Source organism: Gigantopelta aegis, chromosome 8, assembly GCF_016097555.1.
Source record: "Gigantopelta aegis isolate Gae_Host chromosome 8, Gae_host_genome, whole genome shotgun sequence".
Classification (NCBI taxonomy): domain Eukaryota; kingdom Metazoa; phylum Mollusca; class Gastropoda; order Neomphalida; family Peltospiridae; genus Gigantopelta; species Gigantopelta aegis.
This window is the reverse complement of record NC_054706.1, coordinates 14,647,111-14,665,108: the sequence shown is the minus strand read 5'-3', so window position 1 is coordinate 14,665,108 and position 17,998 is coordinate 14,647,111. Positions and strand designations below refer to the sequence as shown.

At 39.7% G+C, this 17,998-nt stretch overlaps 1 protein-coding gene and 3 non-coding genes across 4 annotated transcripts in view; 1 reads left to right on the top strand and 3 right to left on the bottom strand.

Moving 5' to 3' along the window:
• The window catches only part of LOC121379490 (chitotriosidase-1-like), a 15,405-nt gene extending 12,968 nt beyond the window's left edge, over positions 1–2,437 (top strand). Inside the window, exons 8-9 of the mRNA XM_041508134.1 lie at positions 171–477; positions 1,740–2,437. Of these exons, the coding sequence (XP_041364068.1) occupies positions 171–477; positions 1,740–1,957 (525 nt within the window). The 3' untranslated portion in view covers positions 1,958–2,437. The remainder of the gene's footprint in view (positions 1–170; positions 478–1,739) is intronic.
• Positions 2,438–14,216: 11,779 nt separating this feature from the next.
• Positions 14,217–14,288, bottom strand: Trnat-cgu. Its single transcript has one exon. It is a non-coding gene; the product is annotated as a tRNA-Thr (tRNA).
• Positions 14,289–15,926: 1,638 nt separating this feature from the next.
• Positions 15,927–15,998, bottom strand: Trnat-cgu. Its single transcript has one exon. It is a non-coding gene; the product is annotated as a tRNA-Thr (tRNA).
• Positions 15,999–17,564: 1,566 nt separating this feature from the next.
• Trnat-cgu lies at positions 17,565–17,636 on the bottom strand. The gene has a single exon. It is a non-coding gene; the product is annotated as a tRNA-Thr (tRNA).
• Between the last annotated feature and the right edge of the window lie 362 nt (positions 17,637–17,998).

Genomic DNA, 17,998 nt, shown 5'->3' with positions numbered 1-17,998 from the left:
TGTTGCGTGCGTGCGTGCATGAGTGTGTCTACAGATCTGCAGTAGATCTTTTACATATCCAAGGTAAAAATTTTTTTTAAAGAAAAAGACATTTATTAATAATATTTAATTTGTTAATTGACTGGTATTTTAAAATGTTCCTGCTGACTGCTTGACGTCTATTTAAATAGCTGACGTTTCTGAAAGCCAAAGGACTGGGCGGGGCGATGGTGTGGAGTTTGGCGTCCGATGATTTCAGCGACCAGTCGTGTGGTGCGGGCAAATCCCCGTTAATACGGACAATAAAACAACAACTTTGTCCAGCGTCTGTCGGACAGACTACAGCGGCAACACCGACCACAAGGACTACCGTCGCCATGACGCCGCCAACTACTACTGCTGTTACATCGCCAACCTCAAGAGTAACAACAAAACCTGTTACTGTGATAACAACATCGCCAGCGACAACTACACAAACAGTGACACAGGATTCATCTGGTACGTTTTGAAAGCCCCCCCCCCCCCCCCACTATCTCTCGCTGTCTCTCTCTCTGTCTCTCCCTCTGCCCCTTCTCTCTTCTTCCTCTCTTCTCCCTTCTCTCTCTCTCTCTCTCTCTCTCTCTCTCTCTCTCTCTCTCTCTCTCTCTCTCTCTCTCTCTCTCTCTCTCTCTCTCTCTCTCTCTCAATTTTTTGTCTAAAAGGAACTAGTCATCATCATCATCTGTAACAAAAATAAATATTTCTTGAGGAAGATAAATTTGTTACTGTACTTAGTAAAATATTTTGTCATTTATACCTAAATAAGTTTTGTCATAAAACATTTTGTGGGGTGGGATGAGGTGAGGTGGGTTGGGATGAGGTGAGGTGGGGTCGGGCGGGGTTGGGTGGGGTGATGTAAAGTGCTCACCTGATGCAAGGTCGATCTAGACTGATCGATCCCTGTCGGTGGAGCCTTTGGACAATTTCCCTATACAGCCAGTTATAAAGCCAGTAAAAGATCCTTACTGCTAATAAAAAATAGTAACCCATGGTGTGGCCGCAGCGGGTTTCCTCTTGCATTATCTATGTGGTCCTTAACCATATGTCCGATGCCATATAACCGTAAATAAAAATGTGTTGAATATAACATGTCTTCTTTCCTTCACGTTAAACATTAATGAATTGATTAATGAATTAATTAGTTAATTAATTTAATCAATCATTCAGTCACCCACTCCAAATGTATCCACCCAGCCATCTGTCACTACATCCATCCACCTAGACTCATTCATTCAGTCAGTCACTCATTCATTCATTCATTCATCATTCATCCATTCACCACTCACTCACAATTAATTAATCCGTCCATCCATCCACGCACAGAAACCCATCCATTCATCCATCCATCCGTCCGTCCGTCCGTTTGTCCATCCATCCAAACCCGTCCATCCATCCATCCATCCATCCATCTATCCACTCATCCATTCATGCATGCATCCATCCATGCATGCATCCATCCATCCGCCTGTCCGTCCGTCTACCCATCATTCCATCCATCCATCCATCCATCCACCAATCCATCCATCCATTCACCCATCCATCCATCCATCCATCCATCCATCCATCCACCCACTCACCCACCCATCCATCCATCCATCCATCCGCCTGTCCATCCTTGTACCCATTCTTCCATCCATCCACCAATCCACCGATCCATCCATCATGTTACATGTCTGTGATACTAGAAAACCTCACCCCCTTCTCCTTGATTGTTTTCCCAGTTGCGAGTATCGAGTCTGCCTGTGTTGGCGGGGCGTGGCCCGGAGAGTGGATGGTCGACCCCACAGACTGCTCCAAGTTCTACAGGTGCGTCTCGTTCGGCCCCACCTTCAGGATCATGTACAGGTTCACGTGTCCACACCCGCAACTACTCGGCTTTGACGTTAACAAATATTTCTGTAACTGGAAAATAGTGGTGCCCGCTTGCACGAAAAACTAATGCTTGTTTTCCTTGAAGACTTTGTCTCAACAATGAGAAGCACGGTAGTAGTGTTGAGCTTTGGATTATTTTAATTAAAACAAAATAATGCATGCATAACATTTTAAAGATAACAAACAACACAGGCATACACTAAATATGTCATAAATAAATTTTAATATACAAGCACTGGCGCTGTTTCTGAGAGGCTTTGTCTCGACAATGAAAAGCACGGTAGTAATGATGGACTTGGAATTATTTTAATAATTTGTTTTAATGCATGCACTAAATTTTTAAAATAACAAACAACACAACCATACACTAAATATTTTATTTATAAATTTTATTAAACAAGCGCTGACATTTTTAAATGTACATATTTTTAATTTTCAACAAGAACCTGGTTAATTGTAAATAGGTAGTGAAAATGGTGAATATAATTGAATATAAATGGTGAATAAATGGGGCACCGGGTTTGTCCGATGGTGCCCGAAATAGAAACGGTAGTGATGGATTGTATTAAAAAAAGTAGTTATGGACTGTATTAAAATATAAACGTATTCTTCCCTAATCTGACTAAAGGCAATTATTGACATTTCCCCATAAATATTTACAGCGAAACCTGCTATAGTGGCCACCTGAATTAAGCAACAATCTGTGTTTTAAAAGACTACATTTTTAGTTCCCAAATAATCTAATAGGGCCTACAGTATAAACAGACCTACAGTTAGCATCCACCTGTCTTAAAAGGCCACTTTTTAATACTCCCTTTTGGGGCGTCACAATGCCCTTACCTCACGATACGATACGTATCACAATACATAACCCGCGATACGATACGTATCACAATACATAACCCACGATACACTACGTATCACAATATATAACCCGCGATACGATACGTATCACAATACATAACCCGCGATACGATACGTATCACGGTACATAACCCGCGATGCGCTACGTATCACGATACATAACCCGCGATACGCTACGTATCACGATACATAACCCGCGATACGATACGCATCACCATACATAACCCGCGATACGATACGCATCACAATACATAACCCGCTATACGCTACATATCACGATACCCAATTCATGGCGTCTTCTCGGTAAAAAAAAAAGAAACTGAATCTTGGGTGAAATGGTTTAAAAACAAGAAATAAGCATGAAACACTGATTAGACACAGTTTATGTGGAAACACCAGATCATAGACATGTTGACATTAGCAGGTACATATTCTCTGACCACTTGACCGGGTTTACCTTCAAGGAAATAACTTTCAATAACATCTCAGTACAAATTGGTGTTGGGGAAATCGATACGAAATTGAAATATGAATCGATACATGGTCAAAATATGAATGGATACATATCATATCATCAGTAGTATCGTGATACATCGATGTATCGGCGTATCATAACACACCTGCCCTATTTGGTGTGTGTGGGGGGAGGGGGGAGGGGGGAGGGGGGAGACGTAGCCCAGTGGTAAAGCGCTCGCTTGATGCGCGGTCGGTTTGGGATCGATCCCCGTCAGTGTGCCCATTGGGCTATATCTCGCTTCATCCAGTGCACCACGACTGGTACATTAAAGGCCGTGGTATGTGCTATCCTGTCTATGGGATGGTGCATATAAAAGATCCCTTGCTGCTAATCGAAAAAGAGTAGCCCATGAAGTGGCGACAGCGGGTATCCTCCCTCAATATCTATGTGGTCCTTAACCATATGTCTGACGCCATATAACCGCAACTAAAATGTGTTGAGAGCGTCATTAAATATACCATATCTTTCTTTCATTCTATTTGGTGGTTGCTTAACATCGGCTTGACTGTTTTTATTTCTTTAAATTTGAGAGGCGGACGCATAAATATGTAAAAATATTACGTAAAATTACGTTGTCTTATATTTTTTTCTTTTACACTTACACAATGTTTAATAAAATAATACCGGAAAATACAAAGATTTAAAAAAAAAAAAATTCTAAACTATATTTACACTAGGTCTCCACTATAGTGCCTAATTGTGACATGTCGTGGTTCACATATTCACTTCTAGCAATTGGGGAAGAATTAAAATAATTTGTATGTTTAATGGTAAGTCTTCTGGCTGAATTTTGTCCGTGTTATTTTGTAATATTGTGCATTGACTTTTGGGGGACATGGATGTATAGCACAAGAAACAGCCGGAGTGAATCGGTTAATGAACCACCTGTTCGGACCGGTACTACAGCCAGATGCGGTCATATAGAAAACAAAACTGAGACGGAAATGCTCTCAATTTTAGTGAAAATAAATGCTTATATAATGTATGTTCGCAATGGTGTATGTTGTTAGTGCCAACGAGAACCCGTTCTATCGGCAATCTTCATTTGAAGTTGGGCAATTTAACATGAATTTCAATGGGAGATAACATCTGTGTAGTGAGACTCTAGTTTTTTGTTTGTTTGTTGTTGTTTTGTTTTTTTGTTTTTTTTAAAATAAATATTTATAGTCCCAGATCATATAGCAGTGTCGGGGTTAGAAGCCCTGAATCACTGCTTTACATATATATCCATGTTCTAAGCAAGAACGAAATATGTTAAAAATAACAAAATTAATAGAAATGATTCGGACTAAAGTTCAACACATGCATACACTTGGACATGGACAGTGATCTATAATATAACTATATATTTTTTTATGATCCGAGATTTAAACGAGAACAGAGAAATAGTGAATAAGAGGGAAGAGAATCGGAAGGAAGACCCTAGTTATTAAAACAGTATAAAAACATGTTTGGCTTTTCAGGGCCGTAGCTGGGAGGGGGGGGGGGGGGGGGGGGGGGGGGGAAAAAAAAAAAAAAAAAAAATCCTAGCTACGGTCCTGCTATTACATTATTTTTACCTTTATGCTACACATGACTTACCTCGTGGGTAAGGCTGGGGTCTATCTCAGACAGAGTTCACCTGGGGTGCTTACATCGTAGGATCGAATCACCTCAGTGGACTCATTCTCCAATTGTTTTTTGTTTTGTTTTTTCTCGTCCCAACCAATGCACCACGACTGGTATATCAAAGCCGTGGTATGGGCAGTCTTGTCAGTGGGGAAGTGCATATGAAAGATCTCTTGCGATTAACGGAACAATATAGGAGGTTTCTTCTCTAAGATAATATATTTTTAATAATTAGAAGTAAAACAAATCTACACACTTAATTTAAAACGTTAGTTTCCATGCAGGCAAAATTATTACAGCTGCTAAGTCCACACTGATCCTTATTAGTCGACACCAATCTGGAGCCTAAATTGTCGCAACTTTGCGATCTCGCAGCGCAATGCTAAAAGACAAAGAGGACGCTTTGTTGTCTAACAAAGAAAAAAAAAAGAAAAGAAAAAAGAAAGATAAAAGAAAGAAAGAATATAAATGAAAGAATGTTATAAACAACCTATGTGACTACGACAGTTTCCTTATATAACACACTAAATCGAATCACAATGTACATTTAACGCCAAATGTCGACTACAAAAAGAAGACCAAAAAAAACCACACACACAAAAAACACCACACCACCACTACCAACAACAAACCCCAAACAAATATCAACAATTTATTTTTAACCCCCCCCCCTCCCGAACACCCTCTACAAAAACAACAACAAAAAACCAACAACAAAGTTTGTTTTGTTTAAAGACACCAGTAGAGCACATTGATGCTATTGGGTGTCAAACATGTGGTAATTATGACTCGTAGTCAGCATAGGAAACCCGCTACATTTTTCCTAATGCAGCAAGGGATCTTTTATATGCACTTTCCCACAGACAGGATAGCTCATACCACGGCCTTTGTCCAGTTGTGGTGCACTGGTTGGTACGGGGAACAAACACCAACAACAAAGCAAAACAAAAGATACACATATACCCCATATAGCGACTAATTAAACAAAGTACTATGCCATTAAAAATACAAAAACCCGAAACAAACAAAACACATACCAACAATAAAACATTTAAAAAACAACAACACTACCCCCGCAAAACCCCCCCCCCCCCAAAAAAAAAAAAAAAAATCCCACCCCTCAGAAACAACCCCCCCCCCCAAATAAAAACACCCCAAAAAACCCCGCAAAAACAAAGCAAAAACAATATACATGAAGCTTAAATAAAAATTAAGTACCCCTAAAAAAATTAATAATAAAAGACACTGATTTACCCTTTACAGTTGTGTCAACCTAAGAGGCATCGGGAGCAGTGGCAGTAGTTAGTGACTAGTATAAACGTCTTAGTCGCACCAGACGACTCATATCACTGAGGGGATAATACGAAGGGTAAGGGCTTATTACTGACTTTTCCGACTGGGTTGGGCTTCATGACATTACAATGAACGTTTTAGTCTTTCTCCTTTGAGGGTGGTAAATAGTTCGCTTGATGCGCGGTCGGTCCAGGATTGATCCCCGTCGGTCGACCCATTGGGCTATTTCTCGTTCCAGCCAGTGCTTCACAACTGGTGTGAAAAAGGCCTGTCTGTGAGATGGTGCATATAAAAGATCCCGTGCTGCTAATCGAAAAGAGTAGCTCATGAAGTGACGGCAGCGGGTTTCCTCTCTCAATATCTGTGTGATCCTTAACCATATGTCTGACGCCATATAACAGTAAACAAAATGTGTTGAGTGCGTTGTTAAATAAACCATTTCCTTCCTTCTTTCTTTCTTCTTTGCTGTAAACAATGACGTTATTTTGATTACAGGCCTATCGAATAAACATACTTACCTTTTTAAACAAACAAAAACCAAACAAACAACAGCAGCAACAACAACAAAAACAAACAAAAACAAACAAAACACCCCCACAAGTTCAACAACATAGAGTTTGTGGCAGCAAATAAATGCAACAGAGGACAATATTCTAGGATGAATGATGATTACTCAACCTTATTATCATACTCATCTAAATAAAGTTCAAGAACGCTGTCATGGGTTCAAACCTCGTCTGTTGAACTTTCGTCCAAGACAGATCTGAAGTGTACGGTAGACTGAGAGGAAAACCCAGCTTCAGTTCTACAGACTGACATCAGATTCAGATCCAGGATCTTGTAAAGGGGGTCACAAAGTTAGTGTTTGTCGGAGAAAAATGAGTCGAGCTTCCAAACGGAATGAGATCTGTAGATGTTTCGGGAGCATTCTGGACTGGACTGAACTGATTGTTTAACGTGCTCATTCAGAACAAGTTGTTGTAGCACACGCCTGTCCTGGGCACAGGTACCGGCCTCGGTCGGTTTCTGTCCAGGACAGGGGGAGCATGCTCCCTGGAAAACCTGGAAATAAAGAAGCTCAAGGACACTTTTTCAGGGAAATTCAGTGTTCTATATATTGATGATAAAATAAAATAAAAAGTCATTAAAAAGGGCACTTCAAATGGGCGGTCGTGTATATATATATATATATATGTGTGTGTGTGTGTGTGTGTGTGTGTGTGTGTGTGTGTTACGGCACACCTATGCCCCCACCCCCTCTGGATCAGCCAATGAGCAGCAAAGGTTCTTTTTAGAGCACGATCCCACAGACATTGATTATTATTTTCATCAACGCTTAACAAATGTCCTATAAGGTCTGAGTCCACGTTACCGAACACCGAGAGAATTGAACAATACAGACTGAGGCATCAGGAATACGTACCAAGTTTCTATTATTTGTAAATTTTAATGAAACTATCAATACAAGGGAAAAGAAAATATAAGTGTTCGAGACGGGTGAGTGGGTGGAGTGTCAGGGGTCAACCTACACCCCCCCCCCCCCCCAACCCCCGAAAGTGCTGGAGAAAATATTCGCATTCGGACAAAAACAATGGAGACTTTCGAACAAAACGAACTGCCTCAAAACTGAACCACGAATTTCCATAATTTGGCTCATAATGTTAGTTGTATTCAATGTAAAAATACGTAATTATTCGTTTCGAACCGTATATAGTTGTGCAATAATAATGTTATCCACATTCGGGCAAAACCCAGCCTTCTTCTGACAACAATGGGAGCCCGTACGCTTATGAAATAAAGTATTTAGTTGTGATTTTAGGTCAATTAAAAAATGACTAGAAACTACCATTACTACCACTACTGACTAACTGATGAAATTACTTATTGACTGATGGAATGACTAACTGACTGACTGATGGAATGACTGCCGGACTGATGGAATGACTGACTGACTGACTGACTGACTGATGGAATGACTGACTGACTGACTGACTGACTGACTGATGAAATGATTTATTGACTGAAGGAATGAATAACTGACTGACTGATGGAATGACTGACTGACTGATGAGATGACTGACTGACTGACCGACTGAATGATAGGATGACTTATTGACTGATGGAATGACTAACTGACTGACTGATGGAATGACTGCCGGACTGATGGAATGACTGACTGACTGACTGACTGACTGACTGATGGAATGACTGACTGACTGACTGACTGACTGATGGAATGACTGCCGGACTGATGGAATGACTGACTGACTGACTGACTGACTGACTGATGGAATGATTTATTGACTGAAGGAATGACTGACTGACTGACTGGTGGAATGACTACCGGACTGATGGAATGACTGACTGACTGATGGAATGACTACCGGACTGATGGAATGACTGACTGACTGACTGACTGACCGACTGACTGATGAGATGACTGACTGACTGACTGTGATTGACTGACTGAATGACTAACTGTCTGGCTAACTGACTGATTATCTGACTGACTAATAGTAAGACTGATTGACTGATTAATACATGACCGTATTTCTAAAGGCAGATGAGGTTGACATGCTATGCCAGCTACTTTTATTTACAACTTAAATGAAGACGAATTTTATAAGACACCTCGACATCCACACTCTCACGTGCGCGGCTCATAGGAATTAAACTCGAGATCCAGAAACACATCTCGGCTGAATATCAGTAAACACAAATGTGGAGTTGGCATCTGGACTGACGTCGATGAATAATTAAAACATTTAACAATTGTTATCGAGTCTTTAGATGTGTGCTCTAAATCCATATGAAGAAAGCCTTACAAAGTTATATACTTGCATTTTGTGTAAATAACCTAAACAGATTGAGCCTACAGTGACTCCCATCAAAGTGTTGCAATACAGACTGAGGCAATGGTGTTTTCACTTTTCAAATATGTTCGTATGCAGCTAGTACAACAAATTTCAGTGGCAGGAAAGGGAAGTGGATAGTGAGAAAGGATATGTCCCCTCCCCATGCTCATAGTCTGTGGATCAATCCTCCCTCTGCGCTCAAACAATTTTTTTTTCAAAATATTTTACAAGGTAACGTAACTCAACTCGGTTATGTAAATACCCTAAACAGGTTGAGCCTACAGTTACTCCCATAAAAGAGAAGCAATACAGACTGAGGCAATAGTGTTCTCACTTTACAGATGTGTTTGTAGGTAGTACTAAACTAAATAACTTCCGGCTGGGTTAAAGTTCGAGGTGCACCCAACTTTTGAAAGAGAAGTTAACACCACAAGTCCTGTGATTGGTGATAAATGCACCACTGTGCCAAGTAGCCTTGTGCTTGAAACATGTATGGGGTACCTGTAATAAAAAATACTAAAATATTGTGCACGACTAGGTTTGTTGTAAAAAGATCTGGTTATACCGAGCTATGAAAGGTACCATTTTCATGAGTTAATACTTTGAGGTAGGGGTTGTAGTACTGATATTTATGGGTTATAATTTGGCTGATATATTGCATATAGTGTTTTTAAACACAAGCGTTAACCTGGTCGCCTATGGGATTTTATTTGGTATAGTACAACCTGTAGGTAGCTATCATAGCCAATTCCAGAGGCGAGCAAGGGAAGTAGAGAGTAGGGTAGGATACCTGACATGTTTATAGTTCGTGGGAGAGGGGGTGGAGGTGGTATATATTCAAATATATATTCCACAGTTTAGACCCCCCTTGCATAAATTCCTGCACGCGCCCCTCCTCTATTGTGCAGACACTACATAATCGTTCTCTAATCATACACAGCAACCTGTGGTGAGAGACCATACTGACTAATGGAATGACTGACTGACTAATGGAATAACTGACTGACTGACTGACTGTGGCTGACTAACTGACTGGCTGACTGTTTCTCTCTCTCTCTCTCTTTCTCTCTCTCTCTCTCTCTCTCTCTCTCTCTCTCTCTCTCTCTCCCTCTCTCTCTCTCTCTCTCTCTCTCTCTCTCTCTCTCTCTCTCTCTCTCTCTCTCTCTCTCTCTCTCTCTCTCTCTCTCTCTCTCTCTGACCGATGGAATGACTGACTGACTAATGGAATGACTGTCCGACTAATGGAATAACTGACTGACTAATGGAATGACTGACTAACTGACTAATGGAATGATTGATTGACTGACTAATGGGATGACTGACTGACTGACTGAATCTCTCTCTCTCTCTCTCTCTCTCTCTCTCTCTCTCTCTCTCTCTCTCTCTCTCTCTCTCTCTCTCTCTCTCTCTCTCTCTCTCTCTCTCTCTCTCTCTCTCTCTCTCTCTCTCTCTCTCTCTCTCTCTCTCTCTCTCTCTCTCTCTCTCTCTCACTGACTGATGGAATGACTGACTAACTAATGGGATGACTGTCTGACTAACGGAATGACTTTAACACTTGTTTAACGGTCTACCCTTAAGGAACTCGAACAGAATAGGATATATTTGTAGCGACACCCCAGTCCATTTTAAACTTGCGCTAAGACTATTAGGTGATGCAATTAATTATGGTTCGTGTTCGCTTGTGCGAACTGCTTCGTCTTCGCGTTTACATTCGCTTGGCGCAAAAAATATCTTTAGTCCGAAAATACCTTAATAACAATAAAAACGAAATACATATGTCAGAATTATGTTAATTCCACCAACATAATGTAGTATTATATTTCTAATTTTCAGCAAATTTTATAACACTCACTCTGACCCAACCTAATCCTAGCCCTAACCCCCTCATTTTATATGTAACCGTAACCTATCAGTTAACTTAGAGTTAAACCCTAACACGAATTGTAACCTTCGCATTTTATGAGTAAACGTATCCCTAACTAACCTGGCATTCTCAAACTCTGCCGCTAATAAAGCTGGCCTGACCCACGGCACTAGCGGGAAGTAAACATCCGTTCTTCATACAGCTACAGTTAAAAATACTTTCAGACCTATATGTGTGGAATTCCTTTTCAGCTCGACAAATTGTTATCGCTGTGTCTGGCAATAGTTATTTTCACACGAAGCACCAAGTGATCTTTCTGTTAAGTAATAACATTGCACAAAAACAAAAACAAAAGTCATCGAAAAGGCCCCGTAAAGTCGAACCACGTGTACGTTTGTGTCCATTTCATTAGCGCCAAAGTCGAACCACGTGTCGAACTGTATCCATTTGATTGGCGCCCACTCGCGACTTTGCAATAAGGTGTTGACTTACGAGGCATGTTTTGCGTCATGGTACCTTTGATGTCTGCTGTGAGAAACATGTGTAAGGGACATTATTTACAAACGAGGCCCATAAACAGGTTAAGAAAAAAGAAATCAATTAACTACGAGGAGTATTAAACAAGTCGAGATGACCCGTAACGCAATTTGCAGCTCTCCCTCTGTTTACAATGGAAGATCGGTGCATGTCTTGCAAACCCCGAAAAACGCTTTAAAGGTATGGGTTGTGGAGTTTTTTCTCTCTTTCCAAAAGACAGATAATTCAGTTTGAAAGGTCCATTATGACAAACTAATAATTACAACCGTGTAACTTCAAAGCGAAAGCGATCCTGTTAAAGGCACAGATTCTAATGTTTTGGCTGTGAAATCTATTTTAGACTGTTACAGGGCCGTTTCATATAATGGTCTCCTTTTTGTATTGTTCGAAAAAACTCTGTTTATTGCAAATAATGTTATGAAAAATTAAAGTTTGACACCACTAGAGCACATTGATTTATTAATCATCGGCTATTGGATATTAACCATTTGGTAATTCTGACTTAGAAAGGAAACCCACCATATTTTTCCATTAGTAGAAGGGGATCTTTTAAATGCACCATACGACAAACAGGATAGCACATACCACGGCATTTTATATACTGGTCGTGGTGCACTGGCTAGAACGAGAAATAGCCCAAACGACCCCAACCATGGATATATATATATATATATATATATGCAGCATTGGGCTAGAGAATAATAACTAAATTACCCAAGTTTGAATCCTTGTTTTACTATTAAAATTATTTGCAATAAATAGAGTGTTCCGGACAAGACAAAAGGTAGACCCTTTAATATATGACATGGCCCTAGACTGCTTTTCCCCTTAACTTACATATTACTTACAACTTTTTATATTAAATTCACGTTTCTCATAGAGCCCCGTTTTACGAAGTGATCTGAGCTCTAAGATCACTTTGCGTGCCTACAGCAGATCTTACTTCTAAGATCACGTTGAGTGCCTACAGCAAATCTTAGCGCTAAGATCACGTTGAGTACCTACAGCAGAACGTTCTAAACCTCGGAGACTACGGTCAGCAGCCTTTAGATAAGAGATTACGGTATGTGAGTCAAACTGTTATATACTGGACACCAAAGAAAACACAAATGTAATTTTTAGCTTTAGCGTCATATTGAGATTTTTTTTTTTTAAAGAAGGCAGTGTTATATTGAGATTTCTTTAAAGAAGGCAGTGTCACGATGTCATATAGCGATTTTTTTTTAAGTAGGCAGTGTCACAGTGTCATATTGCGATTTTTTTAAAAAGAAGGCAGTGTCACAGTGTCATATTGCGATTTTTTTAAAGAAGGCAGTGTCACAGTGCGAATTTTTTTAAGGAAGGCAGTGTCACAGTGTCATACTGAGATTTCTTTAAAGAAGGCAGTGTCACAGTGTCATGTTGAGGGTTTTTTAAGGAAGGCAGTGTCACAGTGTCATATTGAGATTTTTTAAGGAAGACAGTGTCACAGTGTCATATTGAAATATTTTAAAACAGTCGGTGTCATACTGAGATGTTTTAAAGAGGGCAGTGTCATATTGAGATGTTTTAAAGAGGGCAGTGTCATATTGAGATGTTTTAAAGAGGGCAGTGTCATATTGAGATATTTTAAAGAGGACAGTGTCACAGTGTCATATTGAGATATTTTAAAGCAGTCGGTGTCATATTGAGATGTTTTAAAGAGGACAGTGTCACAGTGTCATATTGAGATTTTTTAAAGAAGGCAGTGTCATATTGAGATGTTTTAAAGAGGACAGTGTCACAGTGTCATATTGAGATGTTTTAAAGAAGGCAGTGTCACAGTGTCATATTGCGATCTTTTTTTTAAAGAAGGCAGTGTCACAGTGTCATATTGAGATTTTTTAAAGAAGGCAGTGTCATATTGAGATTTTTTAAAGAAGCCAGCGTGACAGTGTCATATTGAGATTTTTTAAAGAAGGCAGTGTCACATTGTCATATTGAGATTTTTTAAAGAAGCCAGTGTCACAGTGTCATATTGAGATTTTTTAAAGAAGGCAGTGTCACAGTGTCATATTGAGATTTTTTAAAGAAGGCAGTGTCACAGTGTCATATTGAGATTTTTGTATAAGAAGGCAGTGTCACAGTGTCATATTGAGATTTTTTAAAGAAGGCAGTGTCACAGTGTCATATTGAGATTTTTTAAAGAAGGCAGTGTCACAGTGTCATATTGAGATTTTTTTAAAGAAGGCAATGTCATATTGAGATGTTTTAAAGAGGGCAGTGTCATATTGAGATGTTTTAAAGAAGGCAGTGTCATATTGAGATGTTTTCAAGAAGGCAGTGTCATATTGAGATTCAGAAGAATCAGAGGCTGATAGGTGGTGTATAATTTCCCAGAACTAAATGTTTGGTGTCAAGTATACGTGTTCTAACACGCCCAAACACGCACGCGCGCACACAACCCCACAATAATCAACCCAAGGAACAATTAACATTGTAATAAGTTAGTATGGAAATAAAGTAGTACTAAAAAAAAAAAAATCTAATTACATTTTTTTATAACATTTTAAAGTAATAAAAGCTAAATGAATCGTAGTTTAGCTAATATTAGTTTAATATAACAAAAATACAATAACACAGGGCTTATCTTGTCCTTAGCCATTTGCTAATTTTTATACAAAGTGGCTACAACATTTAGTCTTTCGTTTATAAAATGTTCCTCAAATGAACCACATATTAATAATTTTGAAGGGAATACTCAATATATAATAACTGAAAATTGGCTAAACTTGCAACAACAAAAAAATCCAAACAAAATATAAATTATTGCCTCGGCAGGGGTTTGAACCCTGGATCTTCGGTTTACGAGACCGACGCCTTACCACTTGGCCACCAAGGCGGTTGACGTAATAGGCCATTGTACTCGTAAACAATCGGAAATTCTCTACCGAACTAAAGTCGTGAGACCGCGTGAAGTACACGGCATGACAAAATACACATTTGTTTTTGTCCTAACAACACTTCTATAACACATCGATTTGTGAATCATCGTTATTGCATGTCAAACAGTTGATTATTCTGAAGCAAGAGTTCATCCCGTTATTTCTAAAAATATAATAATATATATAAAAAAGGAGGGTACTCGCCACATTTGCAAGGATATATACTCCTCACAGACAGAACAGCACATACCACGGCCTTTGTTATCTAGGCCAAATGAAATATGAAATTTGATAACCCCCCAAAAAAACCCAGCACCCCCTCCCCCAACCCCCCCCCCCAAAAAAAAAAAACCTCCCCAATCCCAAACAATTAAAGAACAGGTTTACCGAGGGGATCATCACCGCGTTTCGAAATGCAGTATAGGCCTACTGTGCGGAATAGTATAGTGCATAGGGCACGTTATGTCAATACTTTTCTTAACAGTTGCTTCCCTCTATGTAGACCGGCCTCGGTGGCGTCGTGGCAGGCCATCGGTCTACAGGCTGGTAGGTACTGGGTTCGGATCCCAGTCGAGGCATGGAATTTTAAACCCAGATACCGACTCCAAACCCTGAGTGAGTGCTCCGCAAGGCTCAATGGGTAGGTGTAAACCACTTGCACCGACCAGTGATCCATAACTGGTTCAACAAAGGCCATGGTTTGTGCTATCCTGCCTGTGGAATGCGCAAATAAAAGATCCCTTGCTGCCTGTCGTAAAAAAGAGTAGCCTATGTGGCGACAGCGGGTTTCCTCTAAAAAAAATCTGTGTGGTCCTTAACCATATGTCTGACGCCATATAACCGTAAATAAAATGTGTTGAGTGCGTCGTTAAATAAAACACTTCTTTCTTTCCCTCTATGTAGCATATTTAAAATGGCGGTGGACTTTCGACAGTTGTCGTTGGAAGATGTGTGTTTTTTAATAAGGACACAAGTACTTCAATCGAGATTTAGTGAGTACGGTAGGTTATAGTTTGAATCCGTAAATATGGACACTATTTTCGTTTAATATGCAAACGTGTAACTCATTTGGATAACGTTACAACAGGGTGAAAGAAGAGTCTATGACGTTAAAACCGGGAAATATCCTTAAAAAATAGACTAAAACTCGAATCACTAGTCGTGTTTCTGTTCTCGGTTCAAGTCCAGTTCTATGCACAAGACTCGGGTGCCTAAACTGCCCAGGTTACGGTTATGAGAATAATACAAATTCATACTTATGGACACGTCATCGCATAATGTAACATTTCTTTTTAAATATGGAGTTTTCTGTATTTAGCACAACACATACCATGGACTTTTATTCTGATAATTTGTTTAGAGCGAGTGTGGTACATATTTTACTTTCCTGGATCAGAAGAAGTGCAAAACACTATAAGCAGTATAAAACAAAAAAGTAGCAATAAATGATTATTTTCCGTTTTCAGAAATTATATATCACCAATTATAAAGACAAATCACATTTTTTATTAAAAGTTAATAATGAAGCTTTCTGGTAAAAAGGTACTACTTGTGAGTATACGAAAATCGATCTAATACAAAGAAAAACAAAATACTGCCTCAGCAGGGGATTGAACCCTGGTTCTTCGGTTTACGAGACCGACGCCTTACCACTTGGCCACCGAGACGTCTGTTTTAACACGTTCCCGATCCACTAATGCCTCTAATCAGCTCAAAGAGATTATTCCAATTACGTTGTACCATGTATACTCAACGAAAAAAGAGAAGGAAGTTTACATCTTAGAATTTTTATTTTAAAATATTGTTGTACCCCAACGCTACAGCATATAGTGCACGTGGATGCTGTGTCGGGTTGTCTGTGCCGGAGAAAGGTTAACCAGAGACGTGATGATAATTTTATAATAGTCATCTTTCTGTTTTCGGTTAAAAGTTCATAGTTCTAGGCATCTATTCTGCCCCGGACCAGGCCACTGGCTATCCAGAAACCGGGCCCGGGATAGACATGCCCAAAACCTTAGTGGTATAGAGTCATGTTAAAAGGGTACTCACTCTCTCTCTCTCTCTCTCTCTCTCTCTCTCTCTCTCTCTCTCTCTCTCTCTCTCTCTCTCTCTCTCTCTCTCTCTCTCTCTCTCTCTCTCTCTCTCTAGGCACCAGCCTGAGATGTCTGCTCTGAGATATCTACTCAGGATACGGTTATGAAAATAAATAATTTCATATTTCCCGTTTGCAGCACAGCACATATCAAGGGCTTTTAATGTTACGAATTGTTGAGAGCGAGTGTGGGGCACATTTTCATTTCTGAGTCGGAAGGAAGGATATGTTTCATTTAACGACGCACTCAACACATTTTATTTACGGTTATGTGGCGTCAGACTTATGGTTAAGGACCACACAGATATTGAAGGAGGAAATCCACTGTCGCCACTTCATGGGCTACTCTTTTCGATTGGCAGCAAGGGATCTTTTATATGCACCATCCCATAGACAGGATAGCACATACCACGACCTTTGATGTACCAGTCGTGGTACACTGGCTGGAGCGAGAAATAGCCCAATGGGCCCACCAACGGAGATCGATCCCAAACCGACCGCGCATCAAGCGAGCGCTTTGCCACTGGGCTACGTCTCGCCCCTTTCCTGAGTCGGAGACAAGTGCAAAACAATATAGGCAGCCTAATAATTTAGTATGAAACAAAAAGTAGCAATAAATGAAAAAAAATTGTTTCAAAAAATTCACCGATTACAATACACAAATCAAATGCTTATGCTAATAATAAAACTTACTGATAAAAACACAACATAAATATCTACTCTAATGTCAGCATAAAGAGGACAATGGATAAGAACATGTTGTTCACATTCTACAGTATTAAGACAGTTAAAATAGGTTCTTTTGTGAATCTTCACATTTTCATACCTACCCGTTTCTAATTAAAGGCGCTGTACCACTAAGAATAAACCATTCTCATTCGTGTTTTTACTGCCGCACGCCATTCTTCGATATTGTTTAGATATAATCACACATCATAACTTAATGAATTATCGTTACACTCTCCATTTTAAAACGGAGAAGCAGGGCGTGCTTATTCACTGGTTCGTGGTATTATTACAAAAAACATGGCGACAAACTTGTAGGTTATACAAAGTCAGTTGTTAATAATAGATAAAAACACAAGATTTGAAAATCGATCTAAAGCACCCAGTGATATAATAAACAGAAAAAATATAGTATTGCCTCGGCAGGGGATTGAACCCTGGATCTTCGGTTTACGAGACCGACGCCTTACCACTTGGCCACCGAGACGGTTGTTTCAATACTCATTGTACTCGTGAAAGATCAAGATGCCTCAATACCGGCATCGGTGAAGTCATGGTTAAGCCATCAGACTACAGACTGGTATGTACAGGGTTCGCAGCCCGGTACCGGCTCCAACCCAGAGCGAGTTCTTAGGGGCTCAATAGGTAGGTGTAAGGCTACTACACCCTGTTCTTTTTCACTAACCACTAACGAACTAACAACTAACCCACTGTCCTGGACCGGAAATGAAAGAATAATGCCTCAGTACAGCTGAATGAGATTATTTCTATTACATTGTGCAGTATATACTCAACAAAAAAGAGAGAAAAAAGTATACATATTAGACATTTTTCTATTTCTACTTATTG